General features: G+C 34.8%; 1 protein-coding gene across 1 annotated transcript in view; it reads left to right on the top strand.

Annotated features, from left to right (window-relative positions):
- The window catches only part of LOC118262971 (uncharacterized), a 51,427-nt gene that overhangs the window by 22,711 nt on the left and 14,035 nt on the right, over positions 1 to 14,681 (top strand). The window contains exon 2 of the mRNA XM_035574689.2: positions 14,002 to 14,117. Within this exon, the coding sequence (XP_035430582.1) occupies positions 14,002 to 14,117 (116 nt within the window). The remainder of the gene's footprint in view (positions 1 to 14,001; positions 14,118 to 14,681) is intronic.

The following is a 14,681-nucleotide window of genomic DNA, read 5'->3' as shown; positions in this document are numbered from 1 at the left end:
TCATATTTTATCAATAAAACATTGTCTAGAATATTGTCGGTTTCTTTTTACCCGACTGCGCCAGAAGGAGGGTTATTTGTCAGTTTCTTTTTCCTGTTCAAATGCAATATGAAAAACATACTTACCTAATTTATTTACGAAGTGCACATAAAAGTCAACATATATTTTATTTATATCTACTTACTTGTTCAATTATTTCGTTCCTAAAAACCTAATTGCATATAACAAAGCACGTTTTAGTTACTCAGTAAGGAAATACTTAGCAGATACCAACATTAAATTAATTAATTTCAAATGCATTTTGTATTAAATCCACGTGATTGAAAATAATCATATCCTGTTTGCTTCTATGAGTGTATGTTTGTAATCTAAGACTGACAGAGATCTTATCTCTCTGTTTAAACCTACTTCAACGTTTCCAAGAAGTCAGATGAGCGCCCATCAGCCTGTGAAGGTTAGCACACGACTCATCACGAGGTTAACATATTCAAATAAAAAATCCTAAGAAACGAAGTGTTGCTGTTTACAAAAAACAAACGAGAGCTTGTAAATATTATTGTAGTTTCCACCTTCTCTTGATATTGAGACTTAAGTGGCATTCATTAAGTACTTTTTTACTTCAAAACTCAATTTGTTTTCAAATGTTGTCATAAATATCCTGATTACATTTTTCATATAAAATGTAAGAATATTATTTTGTTTTGTAATTTACCTTCAAACTTTGTCGAAATAGAAACTTGTATTTAGAAAGTCACGTTGCAGAATAACGGGTAAAATATCGTCCATTTTGTTTATTTAGCGTGACATACAATAGAGCACGCAGCGTTGTCGGCCCCAATAAAGTCATTCCCACCATAGAGGTAACACTTGAAAACTGGCACAGCGATCCTTATCGGTCAATTACTAGGATTAGCTCACAAATGCTCAAACGGCAAGCACTTGAATGAATATACCCATTCAATTTTTATCGAGATCCTATGCACGCAACCCGTATGATGACCAACCCACGCCCTATTCAAGTAATTACAATAGATCTGTTTATTTTACGCTGCCTTTGTTCAAATTGTGCATTACCATTGATAGAAACCACGCCCACTGCCCAGTTCTTGAAAAACGATAAGTACTTAATCATAATTACCAGCAATAAAAGCCCTCATAGATAAGAAAGAAAACAATTATTAGATTTAATTATTTTATTATTGGGCTGACCCAGTATCGCTCCCTGCGGCACTCCATTGAGCTTCAAATCAAAATTGACGTTATTGTTATTATGAATTGCGTGTGAATTTGTTATCGTAGTAGTATTTATTATTGGGGTAACCTCGTATGATATGCCTGTAACCTGCTTCCTTATCATCACTTTAATCATTACCATAAAGATACAATAGATATGAAAATGTCCAATCAAAGGTCTCTTCAAAAACTTTGGACTTTAATATTTGGACTTGAATGGATTTTTGCCAAATCCCTAAATAATGGTTGAGTATTATAAATTTTAATTGAGGCTTTGGATTAAGAAAATACCCACTTTCTAGCGCAAGTTATAAATCAATTGGGACGTTTAGTCTACACGTAGGCGTTGGTCTAGAATCTAGGTAGGTCTAGCTACAATTTGTCCTACATTGTAACAAGAGTCGTAAGTACATTATTATTCATCTATATTTACTTACATTTGAACTGATTTCTAGGAAATCTACGCTATTTCTAGGACTCTTTCATCTACACACCGATGTGTAAATATGTATTAAGTTTATGTATCCTAGTAGCTTTAATTTTATTATTCCTTATTCCCCTTTTATCTATTCCTTTGACATCACTATCAACTATCACTGATCTTAAATGTAAATGAAATGAACCCGGTCGTCGAATATTCTATTCTTTTCTAATCCCTGTTTATAAAATAGAGATGTTGATGATGATAATTCACAGTGTGTTCGCTTTCTGTCGACATTTTAAGTATCATGAATAAAAAATTATTTAAAGAAGCAGCACCTAAGAATATAATATTATTATTGTGTATTACAACATCGAACTTTTATAGTGCGACGTCAAATGTACCTACGTCAGTAACCCATGGAACTTGATCTGTATCTTTTTCATTACGAAAACCCAATGTAAAACTTGTCAGGCTTCGTCCTAGATTACCTTATTGGTTGGTATCTTTAATTTATTTTTCGGATTCTTTTCCATTAGTCCCATGTATTCGAGTTGATGGTTTGATTACATTGTGGCACGGCTCACTGCGCGTGATCAATCTTGGACTCTGTTATATTGTCTTTGTTTAATCAATACCTATACACCGTTTACTGCAAGCCAGGTGCATTGAAGTAATTCAATTGCCATAAAACGGAGTGTAACATAAATTTTACTTTAGTAATAAAATATTTAGTGCCATCAGCTTTCTCTCATCCTCCAAGGCTATCGTAACTATAAATGAGATTTTATAATAGACGAATGTAGCTGTATGATTTTATAAAATAATTGTTTATTGAGGATTGTAAGTGGGTAACTACGTCGCAGACTCAGTAACAGAGACCTACTAACCTAATCTAACCCACAATGGTAAAGCGGGCGTGCGATTTCGACACGACACCCGTTGCGGATACCGCCTAACAACTCGTAAAGTGACATTAGTCATAGCATGCTATTAGATTTATGTACCTAGTTACCAACTGCACAGTTCTGGGTGGTTCCAACGCCATGAAATCGATTATAGACCATATATAGACGTTATATAACACAGAATGCATTGTTTTATAATTTCACGCACGTGATGAAGTTGACAAAGGGCGTAGGACAAAATATTCCTATGAAGTACACACAGTTCTCACGATTGCAGTAAATACAAATACATGTGTTGTGTGTAATTACAAAAGATATCGTAAGAGACGAGTGTTTCGGCTGCTGTAATAGTAATGGATATAGCAAGATGACCTTCTTTATTTCGTCACGTTCTGCAGCATATGTACGTAGCCATATTAATTTAGGCTAACACTTCCGTGAGTCTTTGTTTTAAAGCTAATACTCGCACACGTCATGATATAGCGTAATCAGTTATCTAGCCACTTCGGTTTTAATCCAGCATTTTTATTGTTCTTCGATTAATCCTTGTAATAAAGATTGACGGATTAATGTGCAAAATGGGTATTAATGAAAAAAATCAACAAGAATAAAAATCGGATGGTCTTAAGGTAATTGAATGTTAATTCAGGTTTAAGAATATTCTAAATGAGAGTTTTATTTATAGTTACTGTTTTTATACGCTCCGGAAATGTTCATTGCTTAAAAACCTAACAATAGTACGTGTCATGATTACATTATCTAAGTCTTTTTTCATAATAAAACTAATGTATGCACAGTCTGCTATAAAGTTACAACATAGAATTATTCGTTGACGCATTGTTAATGTCATAATCATCTAATAACAGTATAGGTAACACATTACATACTGCAGTTACTGCACTTCCATCTATGTTATGTAACTGCACACCATTTGCATTCTCCTGCCTATTCAATTATTAATTACTTTGTTATGCTTTATCATCAAGTCCAAAGTTCAACTTTTGTACCTTATTTATATTTTTATGCTAGCCATTATGCAATTATACGATCGCAATCATGTCCATAGCGCATGTCATAAAGAGGAAAAATTTGATTGTTTATTTGTTTGATTGAATGAGTTTTGAAACTGCTGGGTCATATGTAAAAATTATTACTCCATTAGAGATCTTAATTTTAAGGTTTATTTTTCCAAGAAAATGTAGAGATCTTGGATATTTCTGTAATCCTAGTACATGCTAAGTTGGAAAATAATAGTTTAGGAAGTTAGGACAGATATTGTGGGTAAAGTACAAGAAGACCTACATAAAATCATTGCTTGCTCCTTGCACCCATCGTTTACTCTTTTCTGCATCAGACTGGTGATACTGTCAGACTGATAAACAATGCGCCTACGGCTAGTCCTTTTGCTAATATAAGTGTATGAAGCATAATATATTAAATAAATAAATAAAAGGATAAAAAAAATACTGCAGGAGGTAAACTGGTAATCTAATCATGCGGACTTTGACTGCGGACAAAGTAAGAGGAGGAACGGGGTGGTTTTTAGTCAATAAGAGTCATACTCTTTCTCCAAGGCGGGAGAAGTCAATGGATGATTTGATGATTGATGATTCCCCCGTCAATAAAGTGGTTCTTTAATAAAAAGGCGCATTTACAACTTGTGTCATGTCAGGATCAATTAGTACGTGGATTTTATAGTTCATTCATCATAAATATATAGAAGCGTAACGGATCGTTCGCTTGTAAATATTTTGACAAGTTCAAGCTATTCGTCATCAGCTGTTTACAACGTTTTACAGATATTGACTCTTAAACTGCGTATTAGGTATTGGAATACCGCTGTTATCATCCTTTTATGTTATTTAGTTAAGTAGGAAAAATGTATACTGCCTCATTGTCTAATACGTATTGTATATGAAAATGACTCTTAATTTGGTTCGTATAAAATAAAAATGCACTTCTGTATTCTCACTTGTCACTAATTATAGATAAACTTCTTGATAAATAAAGTTTTGATAACTGGGGAGGTACTTAACAATAGGTAGGTACTTTGGAAAATAATGTATTTCCATTTAATCAAGATAAAATTATTAGTTATTTGTTCAAACTGTTTGAGCAAAACACACCTCTTGCGTTGTAGTTGTACCTACGGTAGAGGTAGGCAGGTACTTAGTAAATATTTTCAATACGTCATATTTACTTTAATATGTAAGGTCAGGGTGGCATATTCCGTCTATGGGGCGTAACCGTCTACTTGAAATAACGCTCCTTACAGTCGAGTTACAGCGTTTGTAATACGGTCGGTAAAACAACATTACTTTTAACTATAAATAAAATTCATCAGATTGGCGTTAGGCGCTATAAAAACGGGTAAAACAGTCTACAAAGTTTACTTACGTTTTTAAAGTGAAATGCAAGTGCCCTACGCTCCTGTATTTTTGAAGATAAGTTTAAAATTATGTTATTTACAGTGTCGAATGAATTCAATATATATAGTGTAGGGTCGTTTTTTATCTTCAGTGTATTTCTTTGCAAGATAACGCTACCAATGATCAGATTATTTAACGTAACAAATTTGTAACCACGAAATGATTAAGTGCATAATTACGTCTATTTTGAATGGGGCAAAATCATAATACGCCGAATTTGCCCCATTACAGAGATCGTAAATCTTTTTTGTGTGTAACATTTACAGAATAATTGCCACCACAATATTGTTTTAAAATACCATTTGATTTTGATAGGTTTTAAGTTTTTGATTGAATTAAAACGATTTGTGAATTAAAACGACCTTAACAAGACAATTACATATTTTTCGGTGTACGTTTATCTTAAGTTTAGTTTACTTCATCTGCGCCGTCTTCATCATTAATATGTTTATTTCACAAGAATATGTTACTTTGGGATGTTTTTAAATGTATATGTGTATATAAGTGTATACTCAAAAATCGAATCACCCAATGTTTTGTACTGTTGTATAAGGTGTAAAATCATAATTTTCGTAAATAGCGGTACTTATTTAACAAGTACCTATTTAACAAATGAGATGATAACGCTCCACTAAAATATGTTGACCACCCCTGTTGGCTTAAACATGCCGAAATAGCCCCTAAAAATGATTTTTACGTATTTAACCAAAACGAGACGTTATTTTAAAGATTGTGAAACACAGAATTCATTGTCACTTACAGAAGTATATTACAAATACGTATTTTATTAAAACAATTAAAGATTTCAATAAATTCTTCGATTATGACGGATTTTTCCGATTTTAGAAGGAAAAATCCGTCTACTGCTCAAATTTTAAAAAACAGTTAATATCCTGGCACTGGCGACAATTTAATTAAAAAAGGTCCCGGCATTTCAAAGCTTAATAGATTCTCATTTCGATGAGACCATATCATTGATCATACATCAACACGTTCATCCGATACGGAGACTCAAATGTGAGTAAAAAAATATGCCGGCATTAGCCCCCTGACCTTACTATCATTTACCTGATATATTTATAAGCTTTGTAAACATTTATCACGTTTCTCTATACATATAAGAAGAAAGAAACAATGTACCGATGTATTCCAATGTAGTACATAATAAAATTAATTAATCCTTTGTGAATGAAATTACAGGATAGTGTAGTAACTTACCTCCTAGCCTCTTCTATTTAGGAATAGAAGAGAATAAGGAGAATAGACCTTAAATAGAATAAGGAATAGAACTCAAAATCTAATGTAAGACGAAAGATGAAGATTTGTTTTGATGTATAAAGTTATGAACTTTTAATTGTGTCACATAAGGCATAGAAGTATGTACTCTAAACAAAGGAAAACAAGCTTGTTTATGACATACAAATGTTTACCTAAATTACTGCATCTATGACCATGTATTGTATTTACAAGGTCTCTAACAAACCTTGTGGTCGACTGACCATCAACAGCGAATGAAGGACAGTTTCAGACCTTTCAGCTAACCGTGTCAATGCAAGCACTAAAAATCGATACTAAAATCGATTCAACACAGCACATGTCGGTACTCGATACTCGCGCAACAAGGATACTTGTAGGAAACCAGTGTACAATTACATAGCAACTTGATATTCTTGAGAAGACGTGATTACGAGAATGGCTAGAAATATGTGCCACGTCACAATCACCATTAAATCTCAAGTAATTGAGATCAGTATTCCATGCACATGCAAGTGCAGCTTTTAGAATAGAATATGTAAAGAACATCTAAATAACAGATCTTGGGAATCTGGGGAACTTGGTAACAAATTCTAGAATGATTCAGTACGTGGGATTGTTAGACGTGATTGTTTGGAACAGACGGCGAACACAATTAAAATTCAAAGGTAGATATTATAATATGCACAATGATAACTGGTTTTCCCAAACCGACTAGCAACAGAATGCCTAGTGCGAGTTTGTTTTACGTTAACGCAGACGACACGTTTATGACGTTCGGCGCTCCTGATTGGCTACTTCAAATTAACCAACCAATCAAGTTTAAACGCGGTAACGTTTCGACTGCTAATGTCAAAAAAAATACTCGCACTGGGCGCTCAGATGGCACTCCAAACGTGTAATATTTAAAAATAAACGTTGGTGTATGACGGAATCACTTCGATTGCCTTGACCCCCGACCGATACACGATAAGAGCATGTTAGCGCCAAACCACCGAAATTGTGCACATAATATATGATAACATAAAACATTAGACGTCACAGAAACATCGAATATACGTTTTAATATTAAAACAACCTTAATACTGGTAACACAAGGTAACAATTCAAAAAACCCGCATAGAAATTCTTCAAATTACGCCTCGTTTGCAGTGAACTTTGAGCTATAAGTTGATTTGAATGAAAAAGCAACAGACTGTTTATTTTAACGTTAACATATTTCAAAGTATCAGTGTCAGACGTCAAACGACACGGCAATCTGTTCATGTTACAAGAGTAACAGAGTAGTGTTACCAGTAACCTTAGTACGAGTTTGCTTTACATTGAACGAGAGCGCGTTCGGCGCTCTGATTGGCCGGCGCGAATAAACCAACCAATCAGAGCGCCGAACGCGCTCTCGTTTCTATCTCGACAAACTCGTACTAATCCCTCTGACGGCCCCACGCGACGGCCGTGCTCGTATCAAATGTAGGACAACTCATTCCTATTTTATAATAGAACAAATTATGTAACACACCTACATGATATTATATCATATTTCTAAATTCAAACTTTTTTACTGGTGATTTGAACACTAGTACCGTGATTCTACCGACTGCCTTGTTGATGGAGTGATCGCTAATGAAACTGCGAAACCGGTCTCGGGTAGAATTCCCGAGTTTTTTTTCTATGGAGTAGGTGGCAAACGAGCAAACGTGTCACCTGTAAGCGATCAGCGCCGCCCATGGACACCCGCAACACCAGAGTAGTCGAGAATAGCAATATTGTACTTGTCTGGATTTACGAAAATTAGTCTGAAATTGTACCTGATATGTGGCGATAGGCTCCCTTTCTATTACATAGGGCTCAAAAAGTATATGTTAAAAAGGGTACCAATTAAAAACCTAGACGATTTGACGTCATAAATGTTATTCTAGTTCTAGAAATAGGTATAAACTGTGAAACTATGCATCATCCTTACCATTGTGAAATCACAATGAAATTCTTACAGGAGATCGTGTTATTTATATTTATTTGTTGTTAGCAGTGAGGCCATGAATCAGAGTTAGTATAATGCCAATGAAAAACCGATGCAGGAGAAAATATGAGTCATTTACGAGTGACGACCACCATAGACCGTAATGAATTGGATCGTACGAATGAGGTTTATTTGCCGTAAACTTGTTAGATGGCCGTTCGTTTACTATTGTGCTAGTTTATTTACGATTTGATTGAAATGTTCACTGTCTTGTTATTTATTTACTGAATACTGTATGTACGGGTGTATGTACAGTATGAGATTTATGGTATTTCGAGTGTCGATACAAATTAATGGTGTTTATATTAACCGCTTTCGATTACAATTTTATTCATATCTTTAGAATACTTAGAGACATTTAATGATTACTTAAACTATTCCTTAGTAACGATTTTGTACCGAAAACAATTGCTAAGGATTAGGTTAATTAACCATTAAATAACTCTGACTACGGCAGTTAGATATATAGTAGGTAGATTCAGATTACAATAGCATAACACATAAAATAACAAAACGTTAATGACATAACCAGGGCCCAATGATATAAATATATGATGTGTAGGTGTTTCACAGAGTGGTGCTACTGTAACTGTAGTATTCTGTGATATAACTCACGAGATAATTAGTAAGAATACCAAACTAAGCTATAATTCTTTAAAACCAGACCACTAACCAAAAAAAGTACTGGAACAATGAACTATTCTGTACAAAATTAATCTCCGGCGATCCTTGCGAGGGCGACAGCCATGTTTTATTACGAAACGAGACAGTAGGCGTTATGACGTCACGAACCCATGACGGTCATCGTTAACGGTCAGATCTTATCAGTATCCTTAGTACGAGTTTGTTTTACGTTTAAAGTAATCGAAACGAGACCGCGTTCGGTGCTCTGATTGGTTGTTTTATTCGAGCCGGCCAATCAGAGCACCGAACGCGCTCTCGTTTCATTTTCGTTGAACGTAAAGCAAACTCATACTAAGGCTACTGAAAAGCGGTTAACTGTTGATAAGGGAGCAACACAATGGTCATTGTTCCCTCGCAATAAGATTGAAATAATAATATCTAATTAGTATCGGAATTTAATTTATTTGATATTGATTGTAACCTTGACTTGGAACTACAAACAAGATTAAGTGCTTGAATAAATCTGAGAGATCAATTATGATCATACAAGGTGCTTGTAACTGCATTTTAAATTCTCAGTCAATGTAATAGAGTCTGGTATTGTTTGACTTAAGAATTTTGGAAACTTACTACTTAACTTCAGTTTGATAGGAAGGAGTAGAAACGGGGTGGTTCTTAGTCAGTAAGAGTCTGACACTCCCTTTAGAGTGAGTTTATGAGAAATGATTGCATGATATTCTCCCCTTTAAAAAATATTGCGTTACTATAAAAGCGAATTGCTTACCACATTAGCTTAATTCGTATTATTATCATAATAAAAAAAGAGCCCGCATTTCGAAGTCAGCACAAATGTAGGGTAAAACCGGGATAGATGCCGCGCTAGGATAGATGCCTCGTTTCTATAAACTCAACTACGGGAGAACGAAACAACAAATTCGTTGTTTAAATACGTGCTACATGCACCCCCACCTCAATGACGCGCGAGTTGTTGTGCTAGACTGACGTTTCTCGCTTGTGTGTCGCAGTACATTCGCAGCGGACGCGACGAAGGCTTCAAAATTTCAAACGTAAGTATTCACTATTCCATATCTTTATAAACAGTTAAATGATTACATTTTATTTGAATTGTTTTAATACATTGGTTCTTTGTGAACACATTTAAGAGTCAATCACTGATGTTTGCATTTATTTTATTTATAAAATATTGAGAGGCATCTATCCCTAGTGAAAAGGATAGTTGCCCCGAGTTTACAAGGGATAGTTGACTTTAGGGGCTTCTATCCCTCTATACTGCAAGTGTTGCTCTATACTGCAAGTTGAAGTTGTAAAAACAACTACACTTCTGGTTTCTTCGATTGATTGTTCAACTACATTTGAAAACGAATATTTGTATGTTGCAGACCTGAACGTAACACCACCCAATATGCCATCAACTTCATTCAACCGAAACTCACCAAGCCTTTTGATCGATCCTCAGATTTTAGAAGATACTCTTATTGATATTGTTGATATAGGTGATGATTCACTAATAAGGATTCTAGATAACAAAGAAAAAGAAACACCTTCTAAATTTTTAGCCGAAGCATCACCAATACCAAAAAATCCTCTGACTTTAGCAAGAAGAGCTAAACAATCGGCAGATATTCACAATTCTAGAGAAATAAAAGAAAAAAGGGATATAGCTGAAAGGAAAAAGAAACAAATAGAATCTAAGATAAACAAGACTGAAGCTTCCAAAAAAAGACGAACAATGAAAAAATATTAAATAATAAGATTAAACGAAATTATTATCTTTATTTTGTAAGAGATGAATATTGTTTTTTTTTTTAAATGTTAAATAATTATTTCTACGTTGAAACGGGAATGTTTCGTTTGAGATGATAATTTTAATATGTTATCGCTTAAACCGAATTTTTTTTGTATTTTTTGTTAAAGACATGCATAAATATAATTTTTTTTTTTTTTTTATGAGACATGCCGGCAATCGAGCAGACGTATTACCTGATGGTAAGCAATCGCCGCCGCCCATGGACACTTGAAACACCAGAGGCTTTACAAGTGCGTTACCGGCTTTTTGGGAGTTAGGAATTTAAGGGTTGTTGTTCGGGAATGGGGATGGGGAAGATTGGGAAGGGGGAATTGGGCCTCCGGTAACCTCACTCACACAACGAAACACAACGCAAGCGTTGTTTCACGTCGGTTTTCTGTGAGGCCGTGGTATCACTCCGGTCGAGCCGACCCATTCGTGCCGAAGCATGGCTCTCCCACACTTAATTATGGTTAAGCATTTTATATAAAGATAATAAATAAATATTACATTGTGATTACGTATTCTTATTGATTATTTAAAAAGGCATCTATCCCGCATCACAGGCATCTATCCTCTTAAGCGATTTCATGGTGAGGCGTCTATCCATATAGGTAGGCACCTATCCCCAAAAATGTGTTTCGCAAAAATTTAATTTTTGCAAAACCAGTAATGGTTAGGTAAATAAATACAGGTTCTAAAACTCTATAAATGATTAAACTAACTATATTACAGGGACAATTTATGCAAATATGTTTGGTATTCAAATAATGAAACACTTTCGAAAAGTAGGGCATCTATCCCGGATTTACCCTAGTGTATGGCATCAGAGATCGGTGTCACGGCCAGACCTTCAGCTAACTCCGAACGTACCTACAGGCAGACAGACATATTTAATTCATATTGCACAAGACGAGGTGAACCGCCATTTTACATGCTACATCTTTCAGGTCAACGATTATTTAAGTTTAAGAATGTATTAATTCCGTATAGTCTTATTCAAAGAATGGAATTATTTCAAATGATATATTTCGATATTAAATTTTGAAATGTGAGCTGCGGAGTACCTAGTGCGGGTTACCGGGGCTTTGATTCAAAAAGCAGGAATAGGAACGGGGTGGTTTTTAGTCAGTAAGAGTCTGTCAGACTCGCTTCGCCCAAGGCGGGAGAAATCATTGGATGATTTTCCCCTTAAAAAAAAGGTTAAAATATAAGTGTAATCTCTCTGTATCCTCTGCACACAGTTTCAAACAATTTGCTGCAACAATTCACTGCATATACAAACAATTTACTGTACCCAAATTAATTATTTTTAAACGATTTTATATTCAACGACAACTTCTTTCTTCACCAACTTCCCAAAAAGGAGGTTCTCATTGTTTGTTCGACTTTATTTACCTCAGCTTGAAAGGTTTTCTTTACATTTAAAACCCTAACAGATCTTAAAAAGTAATTTTGTAACTTTGAAGAAAATAAAATGCCACAACATTTTGTTCTGCATTCTTAGTTATAACTACATGACGATTTACGAAGTCTAGCAGCTAGGTACTAACTTTATCTAACTCAAAACAGGTTAGGTTAGTTTTTAGTTTTTATTTATACTCTCACTTTTAGTTACAACTTTCATCGAAAGCAGTAACGTTATATTGTGCAGGAAATGGTGTTCATTCTATCATAATTTATATGTCTATAAATAGGTACTTACCAACTATAAATAAGGAAAAAAATATTGAATATTTGTTTACATTGAACAGTCTCTAAAACTGCTGGAGCGATTTGAAAATTCTTCCATTGTGGATGGTCAAAACGCTTAATTTACTGAAAGTATAATTAGGCTGTACCATTTTACTTACCCTAATACACTCGATATAAATCTTCTAAATTCTTATAATAAGGATATCCTATCCTACACGGCGTACTGAGCCAGTATGATGAAGAGTCCCTCTATGACTCGAAACTAGTACCGTAGAGCTTTTCTCCATTAAATTACGTGAGTAAACCGTGATTTCTACTTAATTTAGTATGCGATATGTCTCACGATAGTCACTATATAGTATAAAACAAAGTCGCTATTTTTGTCTGTTTGTCTGTATGCTTAAATCTTTAAAATTACGCAACGGATTTTGATGCGGTTTTTTGTAATAGGTAGAGTGATTCAAGAGGAAGGTTTATATGTATAATACATGCGTATTAATATATCACCAATGCACCCATGCGAAGCTGGGGCGTGTCGCTAGTTATTATAAAAAGACATTCAAAGACACAACACATCTAAACAATACTACACATACACACTTAGGTACCTGTGTTATAATTATTTCTAGCTTATTTACTTACATAACTATGTACATAGGTACCTATATGTAACTATAAATAATTATTTCAACAACCACGATCATTACAAATGATACCTACGCTTTCGTCATTATATTTTCCATAGATTGTCACGCCAATTATTATTATTTAATTCCTGTTCCATTTTAATTATCGTGACATATTTATATAATGCTTCTATGGGTCAGCTAATTGCGAAAAATTCCATATAATATGTATTTACATCATTCTAGCTGCAATTCTTTTCTTGTCATATACATACTATCTAGATTAGATTAGATTTCAACCATGATCGTCCCACTACAGGGCAAAGGCCTCCCTACCCTCCTTCCACTCCTTTCTGTTTAAAGCCTTTTTGCAGCCAATCCTTGTCATAGATGTCGAGTTCGTCCCGCCATCTCCTTCTGCCATGACGTCTGTGGACATTGAGCGGGCTCCACTCAATACTACCTAACCAAATACTAATTCAGTCTTAGTCTAGGTATGCCTAGCCTAGGTATGTACATAGGTATAGGTACTATTATTATAGTTACAAATAGCTGTTGTCAGATCTTCATCCGTTCACAAGTAAAATCGTTCCCATGAAATCGAAATAATGTTCCCGGTATAAATATTATGTATGTAGTAGTATACATATTATAATGTATGTGTGAACACCTGTACAGTCATTATGAAAAAGTCATATTCACACACACAGGCTCATACTCATAGATTTTTATGCTACTTCATGTAAAAGTACGTGATAAAGGTACGCGTCCACAGGCCTGCATCGTACGCATCGCACGCAACGGATTTTAGTTTGTCTTGTATAGAAACTCATACAACTGCGTCCACTGATCCGCATCATCAGCAATGCGTGCTGATGACGTCATACGGAATGCGTACGATGCTTACCATTTTCTTTTGATGCATCATTGATGCTTTTCAAAGACCCATAAAAACAGATGAATAACGATTTATTTCTCCTTTCCCAGGTACGGATGTGTGCCCCATGAAATCAGTGCTGAGACGCATTGGACAACAGCTGTTCACTGCACTCAGCACCAAGGGACTGGCGGTACTCGTCAACCACGGCATAGCTGATGAAAAGGTGAGTCCTCATTTTAAACAGCAAATATTTTACTTTGTAGAAACAGAAATACGGTTGTTAATCGTTTGTTGAATCAGAACCTCTTATTTCTAAATTTAAAATTGTACTAACTGGAAAGAAAATAATAAATGACGATGATAATAGGACTTCTAGTTCAACTTCTCAGTTTCCGAACTTTCGGGGTTAAAGAAAACACAATACTTAATTTAATTTAAAACTATGAATTTCCTGAGACTTTTAACTCATCATCAGCAGAAGAATATACAATAACTATCGTGTGACATACTGAATTAACTAAAAATCACGGTTTACTCATACTAGTTTCGAGTCACAGAGGGACTCTTCATCATGAGTAACCTGCCTGCCAGTTTTTCCCTTATATTATTGAAATCCTGAATATTACTGAAATCATGATTATTATGACTAGTGGGTTGACTAAGTAAATGATTTTTCCTGATAGACGTCGACAATAATACCTACTTTATATGACTGTGACTACACCACTCAGACACTTGAATGACCAGTTCTAGGAACCTCCATGTTGACAACCACTAGAGTCAATTT

The sequence above is a fragment of the Spodoptera frugiperda genome, chromosome 12 (assembly GCF_023101765.2).
Source record: "Spodoptera frugiperda isolate SF20-4 chromosome 12, AGI-APGP_CSIRO_Sfru_2.0, whole genome shotgun sequence".
In the NCBI taxonomy this organism is placed as follows: domain Eukaryota; kingdom Metazoa; phylum Arthropoda; class Insecta; order Lepidoptera; family Noctuidae; genus Spodoptera; species Spodoptera frugiperda.
This window is presented reverse-complemented; position numbering and strand designations above follow the sequence as displayed.